The sequence below is a fragment of the Mustela nigripes genome, chromosome 16 (genome assembly GCF_022355385.1).
Source record: "Mustela nigripes isolate SB6536 chromosome 16, MUSNIG.SB6536, whole genome shotgun sequence".
In the NCBI taxonomy this organism is placed as follows: Eukaryota; Metazoa; Chordata; class Mammalia; order Carnivora; family Mustelidae; genus Mustela; species Mustela nigripes.
Window position 1 is genome coordinate 43,755,413 of NC_081572.1, and position 16,336 is coordinate 43,771,748.

General features: G+C 54.7%; 1 protein-coding gene across 4 annotated transcripts in view; it reads left to right on the forward strand.

The window, feature by feature from the left end:
• Positions 1–16,336, forward strand: part of ABR (ABR activator of RhoGEF and GTPase) — a 177,270-nt gene that overhangs the window by 134,487 nt on the left and 26,447 nt on the right. For all 4 annotated transcript variants that reach the window (XM_059380544.1, XM_059380547.1, XM_059380545.1 and 1 more), the window contains 3 exons: positions 74–148; positions 2,713–2,810; positions 3,221–3,352. In XM_059380544.1, the coding sequence (XP_059236527.1) occupies positions 74–148; positions 2,713–2,810; positions 3,221–3,352 (305 nt within the window). The remainder of the gene's footprint in view (positions 1–73; positions 149–2,712; positions 2,811–3,220; positions 3,353–16,336) is intronic.

The following is a 16,336-nucleotide window of genomic DNA, read 5'->3' on the forward strand; positions in this document are numbered from 1 at the left end:
GGAGCCTGGGGTGAGAAGGGGGGTCTGAAGCCGGCCTCTCGCCAAACCTAACCAGGTGGTTCCTCTCTTACAGACGATGAGTCTCCTGGACTCTATGGCTTCCTCCATGTCATCGTCCACTCTGCCAAGGGGTTCAAGCAGTCAGCCAGTAAGTGCCCCTGACCCCTAGCCCTAGGAAGAGCAGGGGCCATGGTTCATCCTTTCACAGGAAGTCCCTGTGGACCCATTGAAGGGGCCTCCCATGGCTCATCAAGTCTGCCTTGCTCTCCCCAGGCTGGGGCCCTGACATGTGGGTGGGCATTTCCCCAGCAGTCAGGAACCAGCTCCTCTTGGCAGGAGGGTCGTTCCTGCCTTGTGTCTCCAAGGTCTGCTCTTCCCTAAGCCCTCCCTAGCTTCTGGGTGTCTGAAATCCTGGACCCTGACCCCACATCTGCCCCTGTCAAGCTGTGGGACTTCAGGCAAATCTATTAACCTCTCAGAGCCTCAGCTTCTTTCTCCTAGAGATGCCTGAGTGCCCTGCTGTGCCAGCACCCTGCCACACATGTCCCTTTTCCTGCCTTCTTTATCACCATCGCCCACATCCTTGCAGTTCTTAGTGTTTGGCAAGATACAGTTACACTTATCTAGGTCCCCCCCAACCATAGGAATTTTTCTTCCCATTTGCCAGATGAGAAAACTGAGTTATAGATAAAAGGACTGAACCTCACAGAGGATCAGAAACCCAGGGATCCTGACTCCTCTCCTCCCCACCTGCCCCTTCCCTCTCCCTACTCTTCGTCTCTGGAAGGAGAGGTCTGCCCTGGGCCCCCCAACCTGTCCAGCACCACGCAGATAGCCATTTGACAAGCATTTCCTGTGACGTTCATGGGGGTCCCTTACTGCTGGGTGCCTGGATACCTTACTAGGTGCTAGAGAAAGCTCAAAGGTGGCCAGTGTGTAGGTGATGCCTTGGCCTGTTCCGGAGCCTTTTCAAGTGCATTTCTGCTCTGATGCCCTTGACGTCACTCCGAGGTCCCTAATACTCCATTTACCAAAGCCCAGACCCTTTGCTTCAGAGCAGTGTTTCTCATTATGGCCAGGACCACAGAGCTCACCACTCAGGCCATGCTGCAAGGCAGCCTCCTGGGCCCTCCCCAGACACATGGAACCTCTTTCTAGGGGGCACTGCCCAGGAATAGTCCTGATTGGTAAAGTTCTAGAAGGTTGTTCCACACACCTAAGTCTGTGGCCCAGCATGCCCAGATGCCTTACCCTCTCTCTTTGTTCTCTGTTGGCTGGGATGGGCCTCAGGGAGCAGGGCCATGGAGGTGGCATGGCCTCCTCTCCCAGAGCAGGTGTTCTCCCTCCAAACTGGGTCAGAGGTTAGACATGAGGTGAGCTGCTACAGAAATATCTCCTGACCTCCACATCATCCTCCCCACCTCCCTCTACCAGCCTCCTGCGCTGCACATGTGTTCACTCTGACTCAGCGGGCTCAGGCCCCATGAATCTTCAGCTGTGGCTCTCTGTCCCAATACGTTCATTACATCTGCACAGTCAGGCCTGGGGTGTAGGCACCATTGTTAGTCCTGCTTTGCACATGAAAGCACTAAGGCAGAGAGGTTCAGTGATTTATGCAGAGCTGGGATTTGAACCCAGACAGTGAGACTCAAAGCCTTCCTTCTAGCTCACGAACTACCCCCTAACCCCTGACAGTGCTCACTCTCATGAAAGTCAGTAAATGGGGACGGCACTCTCGCCCTCCATCTCTCTACCTGCTTTCTGACCTGGCAGAGGCCAGGGTGCTTAAGGCCTCTGGTGTTGTTCGCCTGTTAATCTGTGCCCACCTCGCAGCATGCCCTGATATCCAGCTCTGTCTGGTCCCCGTCCTACCCGGCCAGAGACAACTCGGGGGCAGCTCCATCCACTCTCCCTTCTGAGGAAAGCCCTTGAATGGGGCCTTGAGGGGCATGGATGTCCACCCTCTGACCTCTGCCCCTTGATTCCCACTGCAGAGGATTGGCTCGGATAGCCCCAAGGCCCTTCCCATGCGCCATCCCACTGGGATGCAACCGTGGTCACTCCCGTGGACGGGGACGGGTGTCAGGGTCTGAGCCCCACAGGGAGGGTGTGGATTTGCAGAGTGCCTGGGGTGGCCTCCCAGTGCCATGTCCCCGTCAGCTGGGTCTCACTGGGGGCTTCTGCCTGTGTGGGGTTGATACAGTGAGGGGAGACAGGCAGAAAAGAGAACTTAACTGTGAAGAAAACAAGCAGCTAGGCTTTGGGGGCATTTTCGATTGTCGCCATGAGTGGGGGTTACTCCAGATTTTCAGCACCCAGAGGTCAGACGCCCTCCAGAGACTTCCGCCTCAAATAACCAGGTGCCCTGTTGAGGAACCTGGGGTTGGTGGGTGAAGGGAAGCCAGCCTAGCCAGTGAAGACTTTGGCCTGAGGCTTCAATGGTGACGGGCAACCGAGCAAGGACCAGGGATGGAGGGACTGCAGGCGTAAGGGCCTCAGGTGGGAGCAGCGGGGCAAGTCAGAGGGCAGAAGCCAGTGTAGCTGGAGGGCAGAGAAGTGGGAAGGAGTCAGAGCCCGTAGGGCTGGGGGAAGGGGAACACAGAGGGTGTACTGCAGGGAGGTTGGGGGGACAGAGGCAGTTATCCGCCTTGCCCTCCCGAGGTCCTGAGCCTTGGGCCTCACTCGGTGTGTCTCTGCCCATCCCTGCTGCAGACCTGTACTGTACCCTGGAGGTGGATTCCTTTGGCTATTTCGTCAGCAAAGCCAAAACCAGGGTGTTCCGGGACACGACAGAGCCCAAGTGGGATGAGGTGAGTGGAGGCGGCTGGCGTCCCCGCAGGGACCCCTGAGCTTGTCACCAAGCATGCCCACCCCACTCCCTGTGCTCCCTCGCTGTTGATGGGGGATGGTCGGGCCTGCTGGCTGGGTGACTTCCGTCTCCCTAACCTCTCTGCCCTCCACTCCCTGCTCACTTAGCGTCTGATACTGTGTTTATGGCTAGACGTGGGGTTTTCAGCTCAGGCCCAGACTCTACTATGCCAGCAATTCAGAGCCTTCTGGAGCTGTAGCAAGGGAGGAAGTTTCCTGCATGCCTTCTGACATGCTCCTCTTGAGCCCTGGGCACCCCCCTCTCACCCTTGCCAAGTTGGGGCCCACACTAGCCAGGAAGCTGTGTGTGTCAGCCTTGGAGATTCAGGGTCGTCATACCGTCTTTCCCCAGGAATTTGAGATTGAGCTGGAGGGCTCCCAGTCCCTGAGGATCCTGTGCTACGAAAAGTGCTACGACAAGACCAAGGTCAACAAGGACAACAACGAGATCGTGGACAAGATCATGGGCAAAGGGCAGATCCAGGTGAGAGCCATGGCATCAAGGCAGGCCTCTAGGAGCTGCCAGGAGGTAGTATTACTGGGAAGCAGTCCTTCTCACCTGCCTTCTTGGTGAAGGTGCCTGGCCTTTTGTGACTTGGGTTCAAAACTGGTTTGAGACAAGTTCCTCAAGGTGGTGGTTCTCTCCTGCTGGAGATGATGTCTTTTTTTTTTTTTTTTTTTTTTTTTCTTTTTTTTTTTTAGACATGGTGTCCTACTTTGCCTCCAGAAGCCCATGTGTTCTGGCTTCTTCAGGCTTCCATCCCAGGTTCTGGTGCATGATATGCACACCTCTGCACAATGGACAGGAGGGGTGACAACTATCTTTGTTTTCACATCCCACCTCTGGTCTGCTGGGGGCTCTTCCCAGGAACATTGTATTAAGAAGGATTCTGAGGCTGTATCCATGAATGCTGTGTCTGGCATTGGAGGAGTGAAGCCTTGAGCGTTTGCCACTGGACTGGAAGGGCTTGGGATTCCTAGTGGTTTCCTGGGGGCTGGTCTCTGACTTGCTGCTACAGCTGCTGGGCCTTACTCATGCCAGGAGTTCATTGACTGCAGGTGGGGTCTCTGGATAATGATAGAGCCAGGTCAGAGTCAGGTTAAGAGTATATGTGCCTCAGCTGTTTCTTGGAGGCCCTGGTTTGCAGCCTGTGTCTCTGGAACATTCTGCCAGTTCTAAAGATGACTGCTGTTCATTTCCCTATCAAGAGGATGCAGGTCTGGGAGGCTGACATTCAGAGCCATCCACACTCCATCTGGCACCAGTTGTGGCCTCATGCTTGGGACACACGAGTGGCCTCATTGAGGATGGGTTCTGGTAACCCTAAAATCAAGGGAAATTGGCACTGGGACTGAGCCTATTAGCATTCGGTGTTCTGAGCTTCTTTTTCTTTTCCTTTCTTTTTTTTTTTTTTTAAAGATTTTATTTCTTTGACATAGAGAGATCACAAGTAGGCAGAGCAGCACAGAGAGAGCGAGGGGGAAGCAGGCTCCCTGCTGACTGGAGAGCCTAATGCGGGGCTCAATCCCAGGACCCTGGGATCATGACCTGAGCTGAAGGCAGAGGCTTAACCCACTGAGCCACCCAGGCGCCCCTGTTCTAAGCTTCTTAATAACTGCCCAGATGTGATCTGGCCAGTGTCGGGGTCGGGGGAGTTTGTTCTCTGATGCCCCGTGGAGGCTGCGGAGTTTGAGATCTAGCTTTTGGCTCGGTGTTCTTGGTGGTAGTGCCCTTTGGGGACCTGTGGGGTCCTCTTCTTCTCCCCATCTGTTTCACCTGAGTGTTTGAACAGCAGAGTGGCATCATTGGGTGGGGGCCCAGCCATCTGCCTCGTGTCCCCCTGTGTTCCTGTGCATGTCCCTTCCTCCTGCCGTGGGACCAGCTCTTCAGCACCGTCGCCTGGGAAACGGTACTGCCAGGCAACTGGAAGCCAGTCCTTCGTCATTTAGATGAGAGAGAGGTCTGCAGATTCAGCCCTGGGACCCCACTTCCTGCAGGGATGAGGGGTGAGAGCCCTGTCTCTGCAACCCTGGGCTGGCCAGAGGGACGGAGCAGGGAAGGGGTTCTGCCTGCTTAGCCTCAGGAGGTATCCAGCCAAGAAATGTGTGGGTGCCCTGCTCCGTGGGCCATGGGTGGCCATGAAATGGACGAGGTCAGAAGGCTGTCCAGGGCAGCCCTCTCAGGGAGCATCACGGGCCCTGACGCCCTCCAGAACCCAGATTCCAGGGCCCCGTGGCATCGTCCCCACCTGGACTTCAAGCCCTGTTGCTCCCCTCCTCCTCGTTTCTGTCAGCTGCACAAGCCCCAGGGGAAACACACCATAAATCATTACATCTTGGAGACAGGAGCAGATGGAGGCTTTGGGGGAAGGGGAGGAAGCCAGGTTATGTTTGGCAGAGCAGAAAGCAGAGTCTGGTAAGGAAAATGTTTCTGTGTTTTAAGCTTCGAGGAATGTTAAATGCCTGGGAGTTGATATTAAAAGAAACACAAACCTTCCTGCTGCCAGCTGACCTGGGCCTGTGAGTGGCCAGGCCGGAGCCAGCATTCCCTAGAGGACTTCGAAGTCTCCCAGCCCTCACCTCCTCAGGGCCCAGCCCCGGTGCAGCCCTTGGCCGTCAGCCGTGGAGCCGTCTTGCTAGCCTTCCTGTGGGTCAGGGAGGGGTGGGGGTGTCCCGCAAGGTCTGCTTGCCCTGTGATGCCCCCTTGGAGACCCTGAGGATGACCGGGCTGGGTGGGAAGCCTGCACTGAGCCATTCCCATGTGGCCAGGCCCACCAGAGCCACGGAACGGTTTGTTCCCGCAGCTTCTCCCACCTCCCTTTCTGCCACGTGTCCAAGGAAGGAAATTGGCACCAGCCTCTGGCACTTGGTTCTGCTCCCCTAAAGCAGGCCCCGAGGATGGAGCAAAGGGTGGCTTTGTGGTAGGGGCTATCCTTGCTAACATTCAGGTCGCCTAAAGGAGAGGCAGGGGGAAGAAGGCCCACCTCTGTCCCCATCTGTGCCCCTTCTCACCCAGTCCATCTAGAGAACAGCACTGGGAGCCCCTATCCTGAGTTCCAGGTGTTTGTTCCCAAATGAGTCTCCGTGTGGGTTTGCCTGATGTGGCAATGGGGGCAGGGAATCTGGAGCAGCAGGCTGGGGGATGGGGGCAGCATTTAGGGACAGGCAAATGGCAGCACTAATCAGCAACACATGTGTGTAGCACTTGTGCTCTTGGAGGCATATGCCCAAATGTGATCTCCTCTGATCCTTGCCATGGCCCTGCCAGGAAAATGACAACCACACCATCCCCAGGAGGACACTGAGGCCTCTGCCGCCTCTGTTTACCTAGTACAGGAAAGCCAGCCCTCTCCCCTCTATTGGGTCCCTATGCCCCAGGCCTCTGACAGGGAGTCTCTCAGCCTGGGTCCTAGAGAAAGAGCCAGGGCGATGTCCCACTCCAGCATCCCACTTCATGGTGCAAGTGAGCCTGAGCCATGCTTAGTCTGGAGTCCTCTTACCTTGGTGGCGGACACTTAACGGCCCGGTGCGCCTGGAGGGAAGCAGAATGAGCACAGGCACGGGGGAAAGAGCCAGTGCGGGGAGACCTAGGGTCCCTCTGCATTGTACCCAGCACTGGCTGGCTGCTCCAAGGGCCTTAGGGCCTGGCTTTAAGATGATACAAGTATATCAAGACATGCCAAGCCACTAGAAAGTGCAACAAGATGGCAGGAACGATGATCACAACACCCAAGAGCTTCTTGGGAGCCCAGGACTGGGCTGATGCTCACAGCCGCTATCTCAGGGGTCCCCTAGGGCAAGCAAAGTGATCACACATGCGTGGATGAGAAAGCGAAGAAACGAAGCAGTGAGTAACCTGTCCAAGGCCAGGCAGCCCATGGGGAGGAGGCCAGGACCGGAAGCAGGACCGGAAGCAGGACTGGAAGGAAGACTGGAGCCAGGTCTGGAAGCAGGACCTAAAGCAGGACTGGAAGCAGGACTGGAGCCAGGGCTGGCAGTAATACTGGAACCAGGACCAGAACCAGGGCTGGAAACAGGACTGGAGCCAGGACTGGCAGTAATACTGGAAACAGGACTGGAAGTAAGACTGGAACCAGTCCTGGAAGCAGGATCTGAAGCAGAACTAGAACCAGAACCAAAAGCAAGACCAGAACCAGAACGGTAACCAGGGCTGGAAGCGGAACCACAGTCAGGACTGGAAGTAAGACTTGAACAAGAGGTAGAACTGGGGCCGGAAGCAGGACCAGAAGTAAGACTGGAACCAGGATCAGAAGCAGGCCTGAAAGCAGGACTGGAAGCCGACCCAGGCCTTGCCCTCTGCAGGTGCTCTCCCACGGGCCACTGTTCCCTACAGAGTTAGATGGAAAAGTGTGCGGGAGGAATTCAAAGAAGGCAAGATCATTGTGGGCTGGAGTTAGGGAGGCTCCCAGGAGGAGCTGGAGGGAGAGGAATTGGAGAACACTGGGTTTTTTCAATTCCAAATGCAGTGTTTACATTAGAAGGAAAAGGACAATTATAGTAAAGAAATGTGATCCATAATCACTAACCATCCCTACTCCCACTCCTCTGAAACAGCCATTCGATTTTGTGCCTTTTTCCTTCTTCAGGCATAGAAATTTTATATAGTTTTAATCACAGTGTGTATTTTGTATTTTTTTCGTGTTTTCACGTAATTGTATCATAAACCTCTCTTTGTTCTAGGGCTGTATGTAGTCTTTATAATGATCTTTTTTTGTTACGTTGTCAAAAATACTTCTTATACCATATAAAAATCATTTTACATAATGGCCAGCACTTTAATTGCCATTTTAAGGCTCTGGGTTACTCTAGCAAGGTGGGCAGGCTTGGATCAGCAGAAGGGAGCAGGGTAGGCATTCAGGGGGAAGGTCCTTCATGGGAGTGTCCCAGGAACTTAAGGAGCCCGCCTGCCCTGAGCCGGAGGGATTGTGAGCACACAAGTAAGAGGAAGGTTGATGGAATGAATGAGAGAAGAGGATCAGGAGGGTTTCCGGCGGGAGGACTCCTAGAGGGCATTTCATCCAATTCTGTTTTGGGTGGAGAAGGAAACTGAAACCAGGAAGGGTAAGGGACATGCCACGGTGGTTGAGCAAGGGTTCTAAATTCAGGAGCCCAGGCCCAGGCTGGTGATGTTTGGTTGGCTGCCAGACAAATGAGTGAAAGAAAATGCTTCTAGATGGGGCAGGGACCGACTTGAATGTCAGTCTGTGACCCTCAGGGGTCTGCCCTTTTGTCATTACAGATTCAGTGGAGCCCTTCTTTCCTCCCCCACCACCACCCCAGCTGGATGTGTTTCTCCTCTTCCAGGCTCAGGAGTCCTCCCTTTGTTGTCCTCCCTCCTCCCCCAAAGGGCCAGTATCTCCAGATTCAGCATCTAGGCCACCCCCCCCCCGCCTGCCTCTTCGTTGCCGCCACCCCCCCGCCCCGCCCCTGGCCAGCCCAGGATCCTTTCAGCCAGGAAGCCCCCCTTTGTCTGCCTCAACTCCCCGGCCCCAGGGGACTCCCATATATTTATCCCAGTCTATTTCCAACCATGCCGCTCTAGGCTCCAGATGTGCTATCCCCAACTGGGACCTACCCACTGGCTGATTAGCATATTCCCAGGGCCCAGCCCTTGTTGACTGGCTGGGTCAGAGGGGAGAGCTCTCCCTGAGGACCCCACAGCTCAGTTTTTGCCACTGACTCCAGACTAAAGAGGAGTTTGAGACCTCGAAGCCACCTAAGCCAGGGGAGCCCCTCCATGCCCCTATTCATTGCCACAAACCTGGGGACACCCACCACCCTCTGCTCTCTGCCGCACCCCCACACCCCAGAGTAAAAGGCAGCTTCTCTTTGGGAGTGCGCAAGACCCTGGCCTGGGAAGGGGCAGGGTCCCAAGCCAGGAAAGGTGAAGCTCCAGCCTCAGGCTGGTGCCCTGCACCCCCAGTTGCCAAGTTCAGGCCCAATGGGATGCATGGTCTCCATCCTCCTTTCTGAAGTCTGGAGCCTGAGTCTGAAGGGGAAAAGGGGAATCTCTGTAACAGTCTTCACCCGGCCTCTTGGAAGCTTTTTGAGGGTTCAGAGCAATTATCAACGACACTCAGGAGGAGGTCATGAAGGCCAGTCCCCTGCCTTCAGGACTAGGATACAGAGCCCAGGTTGGCAAATCTGACAATATTTAGACCTTTACTTTTTTTTTTTTTTTTAAGATTTTATTTATTTATTTGACACAGATTGCAAGTAGGCAGAGAGAGAGGCAGAAGCAGGCTCCCTGCCAGGCAGAGAGCCTGATGTGGGGCTCGATCCCAGGACCCTGGAATCATGACCTGAGTCAAAGGCAGAGGCTTAATCCACAGAGCCACCCAGGTGCCTCAGCCCTTACTTTTTGTTCAACTGTGGTAAAATGTATATACCATAAAATTTATCATTTTAGTGATTTTTAGGTGTACCACCCAGAGGGAGTAAGTACATTCACATTGTTGTGCGACCATCACCACTGTCCATCTCCAGAACTTTCTTTTTTCCCCCGCACCCCCCCACCACCTCCAGAACTTTCTTACCATCCTAACTGACCATACCTATTAAACAGTAACTGCAGAAGCATCTGGCTAGCTCAGTCGGTAGAGCACACAACTCCAGATTTCGGGGTCATGAGTTCAAACCCTGTGTTGGGCATACAGCTTACTTAAAAAACAGAACAAAACAAAACACAACACACAAAAACAACAGTAATTCCCCAGGCAACCACCATTTGACTTTCTGTCAATGATTTTGACTCTCCCATTCCAGTGACTTCATGGAAGTGGAATCCTGCAGTGTTTGTCTTTTTGTGACTTCACCTAGCATGATGCCTTCAAGGTTCATCCACGTGGTAGAACGTGTCAGAATTTCCATGCTTAAGGCTGATATGCATGGGGCACGTTTTGTTGATCCACTCATGCACCAAGGGACATTTTGGTTGTCTTCGTGTTAGACTTTCACCCTTTTAATTGAGAAAAAGAGCCTGGTCTTTGAGGATGGAGATTTCATAGCCTCCTCTCCAGACCCAAGGTTCCCCATCCCCACCCAGTTGCTCACCAGTCTCCAGCTATCACAGGACCCCAGCTGTCGCAGGGCCCCATGAGTGGAGGACACAACTGGCCACTGTTAGCTTCTTTTGGTTAAAACAGTTGCCTCCTGGCTTTCTCTCCCCCAAATCAGGCATCCCTATCTCCTGGACCTTATTTCTCAGATCTCTTCTGCCTTCCCCTTGGTCATGGTTTATATCTATCAAGCGTGAAGAGAGTCAGAAGGTCAGAAGGGGCTCAGAAGATCACCATCTGAGTTCTTTGATATGGGGGGCTCAGTTTCTCTGTTAAATGGGGATAATTATCCCCATTCTACCTTCATCACCAGCTTACTGTGAAGCTCAAAAGACAGAATGTACTAGAGCTGTGATGTACACATTCGTCTTGTTATCAGCTTATTTATGCATTCCTACTTGCTTAGCACCCTCTAAATGTCAGGCACTGTGCTGTGGACACAGAGAATGAATAGGACCAGGGTGCCTGGGTGGCTCCTTCATTAAGCATCTGCCTTTCGCTCAGGTCATGGTCCCAGGGTCCTGGGGTCGAGCCCCTACATAGGGCTGCCTGCTTAGTGGGAGGCCTGCTTCTCCCTCTCCCATTCCCCCTGACCTGTTCTCATCTACGTTTCCCACCTATCACTTAAGGTATATTTGAAGAAATGGCTTTAGGTGAGCATAGATACAGGGAAATACGGTTAGGATGCAATGGCGTGAGTCTTGCTGAGAGATGACAGTGACCTAGGCTGGAATGGCAGGAGAGCAGGTAGCAAGACATATTTGGATTTGGACCCCTTTCTTGGGGTCTGTCTCTCTTTAATAAATAAATAAAATCTTAAAAAAAAAAAAAAAAGGGATGAAAAGGACCTCACCATGTAGTAAAAAAGACAGAAGAGAATTTTGATCCATCAGGGTCGATGGGCCTTTAAGGCCAGACAGATCTGGGGATCGTTCCACCTTCCTCCATTCATTAGTTGGGAGAACAGAGTAAGTTACTTTACTTTTGGGGCCTCAGTTTCCTCACCCATAAATGGGTCCTTTTGAAACTTGAATATAGAAATTCATGAAGCCTTTGGCACAGGGCTGGCACAGAGTCTGTTCTCATCCAATGATGACAGCCCCTTTCCCAGCTGGCAGGTCCAGGTATGGTGCCCTCTGTCTTCTTGGAGGGACTCTAGGTTTAGCTTTTCAAGCAGCCCCCTGTCCCCCTGGTCAAAGGCCATCACCTGCAAGAGGCCCCCTATGATGGGCCTTAGGCTGGCTCAGGCCACATCTGTTTTCTTAGACTGATGAAGTCAGATCCAGCTTTGATGAACTAACCTCAGAGTATACTGGTGGTCAAGGTTAGGGCCCTCACCTCCTGCCTTAGCCCTGGCTTGAGCAGCCCTGGGCTCTTACCTCTTGGTGGTGTAGCTCCCCACTTGGCATGGTGTGGTCAGGCCCAGAGCACAAAGTGAGTGAGGAGCTGGGAACAAGGGGCCATTGTTGGCCCAGAGTCGTTTCTGGTTTCAATTACTCTGCAGAGCAGGAGGAAATTCAGAGTAAGCATGGGTCAGGAGCCTGCTAGGGCAGAAGTCAAGGGCTTCCCTACCCCACATCCCTCTCTCTGGTCCTCAGGGGTTCTGTTGTCCCTGTTTGACCCTGCTTTATTGATCTGGGAGCCTGGGCTCTGGGGCACTGGTCTGGTGGACCCAAAAACGCTTTTAGTTTTTTTCCACTCTGGTTCTTCATGGCTGGTACCAGGAGGTGCTGGGTCCCTTCCTGGGTGGGACGACAGAGCGGCATTCACATGGGTCCTTACCACCTTCTCCCAATGTTCTTCAGGCCATACTGACCACAGCTAGGCCCCCAGTCCTGGGAATGGCCTGATTTTGACTAGGGGAGGAGTGGGGGCAGCTGGGAGAAAGCCTTGGGGCTGGCTTCTGCCTTTCATTCCTCCACCCCAGGCCCTCTGTGCATGACCAGGGGAAGCGTCTGTTTCTAGAGCGTGTGATTCCTACCCCCACTGCCTGCTGTTCCCAGCGCTGGCCCACGTGGGCATCTTCCCTTTGCTGCTGTCCTCACCACCATGCCAACCCAGAGGCATGTGGGGGTGGGGGAGGGTGAGTGCCAGGACTGTTCCTCTTCCTGCCTCAGACACTACTTCCTCCCCAGAGGCCTTGAGACTGGAGCCATGGTCCCCCCCGCCCCCCACCACCACCGCTGGAGTTGCTGTTTGTCCTCCACGAGATAGGTCCAGATGCCTCAGTGACCCTTGGAGAGCCCGCAACATGATGGGGGGCGGGGAGCCAGAGGCAGGATCCCTTGAGAGAGCCGCCCTGCTGCCCAAATGCTTCCCCGCACTTGCACAACCTCCCTCTTCCTGCCCTTGCTCTGCAGCCTGTCTCCCAGGTGTTCCCGATCTGGGGAGGCCGACCCTGCTCCGTGGATTCTGGAGACAAGAAGCATTCAGTAGGAAGCAGCTGGAGGCTCAGGTCTCCCTCGCTCTCTCGCCCCATCTGAGAATGCCTCCTGGAAGGGGAGGCTGGCTGCCCACTCCCTGGCCCCCCGCCCCCAACCACGGCTCAGGAAGGGTGGGTGTCGAGCAGAGATGCAGATCCAGAGAAGACCCTGGGGACTGACTTATTCAGGGCCTGAGAAGACCGAGCTTCTCAACAAACCAAAAGGGGGGTGTGCTCTTCCTGGCTTTGTGGGGGGGGGGGGGGGCTCCTAGATTCGGGCGGAAGAGCTGGATTTGATCCCAGCTCCACCACCTAATTAGCAAGGTGGCCCCAGATGACCTCTTTCCTCCCTCCCGGACCCCTGTGAATAGTAAATGAGATTACAGAGGTGACTGTCCCCAGCCTACTGACACTCTCAGTAACCACTAAGCTCCCCGCAGGTGGAGGCTGCGGCTGTCTCCCTAGAAAGCCAAAAAACCGGTCCCTAGGGTGGTCTCACTTTTGATTGTTTTGAAACCTCGGAGAGAAAGAAAGGGCTTAGAGGAACTGCCAGGGCCATCCCTGAACGAGGGCTGAGGCCAGTATGAATGCTGGGAAGGGCACCTCACGTGGGCTCCGCCGGCCTCCATCACCATGGGTGCCACAGACCCCACCATGGCCCCTTGCCTCAGCCCAGCGTCTGCCGTGGCTTCGGTGGGTGGGGGGGTGAGTGTGGTGGCACTCGGTAAGGCCCTTGCTCCCAGACACAGCCCACTCGGGCCCTTACAGCCGGAGACTAAGCCATGCTGGCTTCAGGGCCAAGGTGACCCAGAAAACGCCAGCTTTTATTGACTCGATAAGCGTTATCCCGTTGTAAGGACTCCGAAGGGAACCCACAGCAGCAAAGCCAAGGCCCCCAGTTTTCCCAAAACAGAGAGACAAGTAGAGATAAGACACGAACTTTAGATCCAGGACTCTGACCCGGAAGTTTCCTTAAAAAGCCCCTAATCTCCCCAGCCTCCACATCTCCCCACCCTGAGGGGCAAGTGGAGTGCAGGGGGGTGGGGGGGGCGGTGCAAATGGCTGTGGTCAGGAGAGACAGCAGTTCTCATGAGAACCGTCCCCTGGAAGGAGGCTTGGGGGCTCCAGGTTCTGCCCACACCACTTGGGGATTGCTGGGAGGGACTGTCAGCCAGGGGCCTCTGCTTTTTTCTGGTTTTATCTGATGGGGGGTGCAGGGAAAGTTTAGCAGAAGGTTGCATTTGGGAGGAAAGAGAACGTCTTCTTTTTAAAAAAAGAAAAAAAAATTGTTGATGACTTTTGTCTGGTCCCAGCTCCTGTTTTGACAGGTGTGGAAACTGAGCCCAGAGGTTGAGAGTGACTGCTGAGTCTCCAGGGACCAGGCAGGGCTCTCACCCAGCTTCCCTGGCTCCCAGGAGTGTTCTCCTATTCACTTGGAGCTCAGAGTTGGGTGGGAAAGGAGTTGGGTAATGACAGAGGAGAAGAAAGGCATGGAGGCTCAGTGGACGCTGACCTCACTTCCAAACCTTCCTGCCTGAGGCTGTTATGTCATCAGCATGAGGCCTGTTGTGGGGGCCCGGTGGTGCTCTGCTTACACACACATACCATCCTTCCACTGTTCTGGGAGACCCTGGCTGTACACCTCTCTCTCCTGTAAGAAGGAGCAGGCAGGAGGCCAGGGGAGTCTGGGTGTTGGTCTGGCCATAACTTTTATGGGGAAAGAATGGAAGGACAGGGTCGCCTGGGTGGCTCAGTGGGTTAAAGCCTCTGCCTTCGGCTCAGGTCATGATCCCAGGGTCCTGGAATCAAGCCCCGCATTGGGCTCTCTGCTCCATGGGGAGCCTGCTTCCCCCTCTCCCTCTGCCTCCCTCTCTGCCTGTTTGTGATCTCTGTCAAATAAATAAAATCTTAAAAAAAAAAAAAAAAAGAATGGAAGGACATGTGGTGGGTGTGCTGTGCTGTGCCCACTCTGTCCCTGGGTGGGTTTTGTTTTAGATAAGCAAGATGTTCCCAAAGACTCAAGTGGAGCCGTTTCCATGACCAGCCGTTTCCATGACCGTTTCCATGACCAATACACCGTGAGAATCACTGTAGCTGGCCAAAGATGGGCCAGCAGGCTTGTCCCGCCGTGGACAAGCTCTGTGGTTATTTCGGCTTCTACAGCCTATCTAGAGCCACCAAGCGCCCTCAAGACGCCCGCCCAGGGTAGCCAGGCAGAGTGGAGAATGAGGCTGTGTGAGGAGCCATGTGTGCCTTGTCCTGTGCTGCTGAGCAGCACGGGCCCTGGGACGTGGGAGTACTGTGCCACACCTGGGGCAGGCCTTGAGGCTGGTGGTCCTGAGCTGAAAAGCCCGGACCCCCATGCACAACTGGTCAGTGAGTTGGGCCCAGGCCCCATGGGAGTTTCTGGCCTGGACTGTCTAAAAGAATCCTGATGGCTCTTACCTCTTCGCTGAGGTGGGCGTTAGACTGGGACCCGTTCGAGGTCCTCCCCACTGGCATGGGGGATGGGTAACTTCTCAGTGAAAAATGAATGAATGAGTCACAACTGAAAAATCAGTCACAACTGAAAAGACAGCATCTAGGCTCCCGCGCTGCCATTGGCTGTTTGGCGACTTTGGAGCGAAGGGTTTCTGTCCCTGAGCCTAATGCAGACCTTAAACATAGCAGATATGGGGGAAAGGATGGATGGATAAATAGAAAAACATAAACAGGTCTCACTTTCTCATCCCCTGGAGATCTCTGCCCTTCCGGTGCAGTTAGGATAAGTCTGGGTTAGGAGGCGGTGAGAACACGCATTAGGCAGGCAGGCACTGTGGAGCCAGGAATCTCCTGCCTACGGGGAGTCTCCCATCCTCCTTTCTCGAAGCTGCCCTTCAGTGTGCGCCTCCCCCATTCCCCCGCCAGTTTGCACAGCCTGCACAAGGGCTTCGATCTCTCTTGGCCACCCGGACCCTGCTGGCCACCTGCTGGTTCTCGGCCTGGACTCCCGTGCCCATCTTTGGGCAGGGACTGCCAGGAGCTTCCTTTCTGCAACCCTCCAGCCTCAGAGCCCACCTTGCCCCCCAGCTCTGCTCTTGTGGGGCCTGCCCCAGCTGCGCTCCTCTGGAGTTGAGAAGGAGCGTTCTTGGCAGACCTCCTGGTCCTCAGCCTCAGCACAGTCCTAGGCTGCTCTCACGCTCCCAGTGCCTGCACCCAGACTCTCTGGGTAGTCTGCTGGGGCTCCCCTCCCCTCCAACGCTCGCTCCCAGGCTGTGCACTGCGGTGCCTATAGCCTTGGTCCAGCTGGCTGCGCAGAAACCCCCTTTCCTGATTTCGGGTCATTTGGCTAGAGGACCAGGAGAGGGAATCAGTGTTCCAGTCTAGGCTGGGGAGAAGACAAAAGGCATTCCAGTGGGAAAATGGAGGTCACTCCAGAAAGTGGCAGCAGCATCCCAAAGTTCTGAGAAAGAACTTTCCGAGAAAGAACTTTCCTCCTCGTGTTCACAGGCTGGAGGATTTGCCTGGAAGCTGTCCCCACCCCCAGCTGTCACCAAGGCAGCACTGGTGGCAGTCCCTGCCTCTCCCGCCCACACATCTCAGGCTGCATATATTCCCCGCTGACCTTTTTTCCTTCAGTGATGCTGCTGCTGATCACTTTAACCTGATTTTGCCTCAGACCCCTGCTGTGGCTGGGTGCCCAGACAGAAGCGGCCTGGGTATATACTCCTCTCTAAGTAGAACCCGGGAACCTGCATCTCCTCAAGGGTGGCCCTTCTCATTCCTCCTGCAGAGAGCCCAGGGGGTTGGGGGTTGGGGTGGCAGGAATGAGGGAGGACAGGACTGTCTACTAGGAATGTTTTTAATTCCAAAGACCGCAACAACGTCTGTGTCTGTTCACGTGGGCCTTCCCGCCCAGGCTCTGTTTATGCAGACGAGGTGGGGGGGGGGGGCGCGTTGGGGTGGGGGTTGGTCAAGACAAACGTTC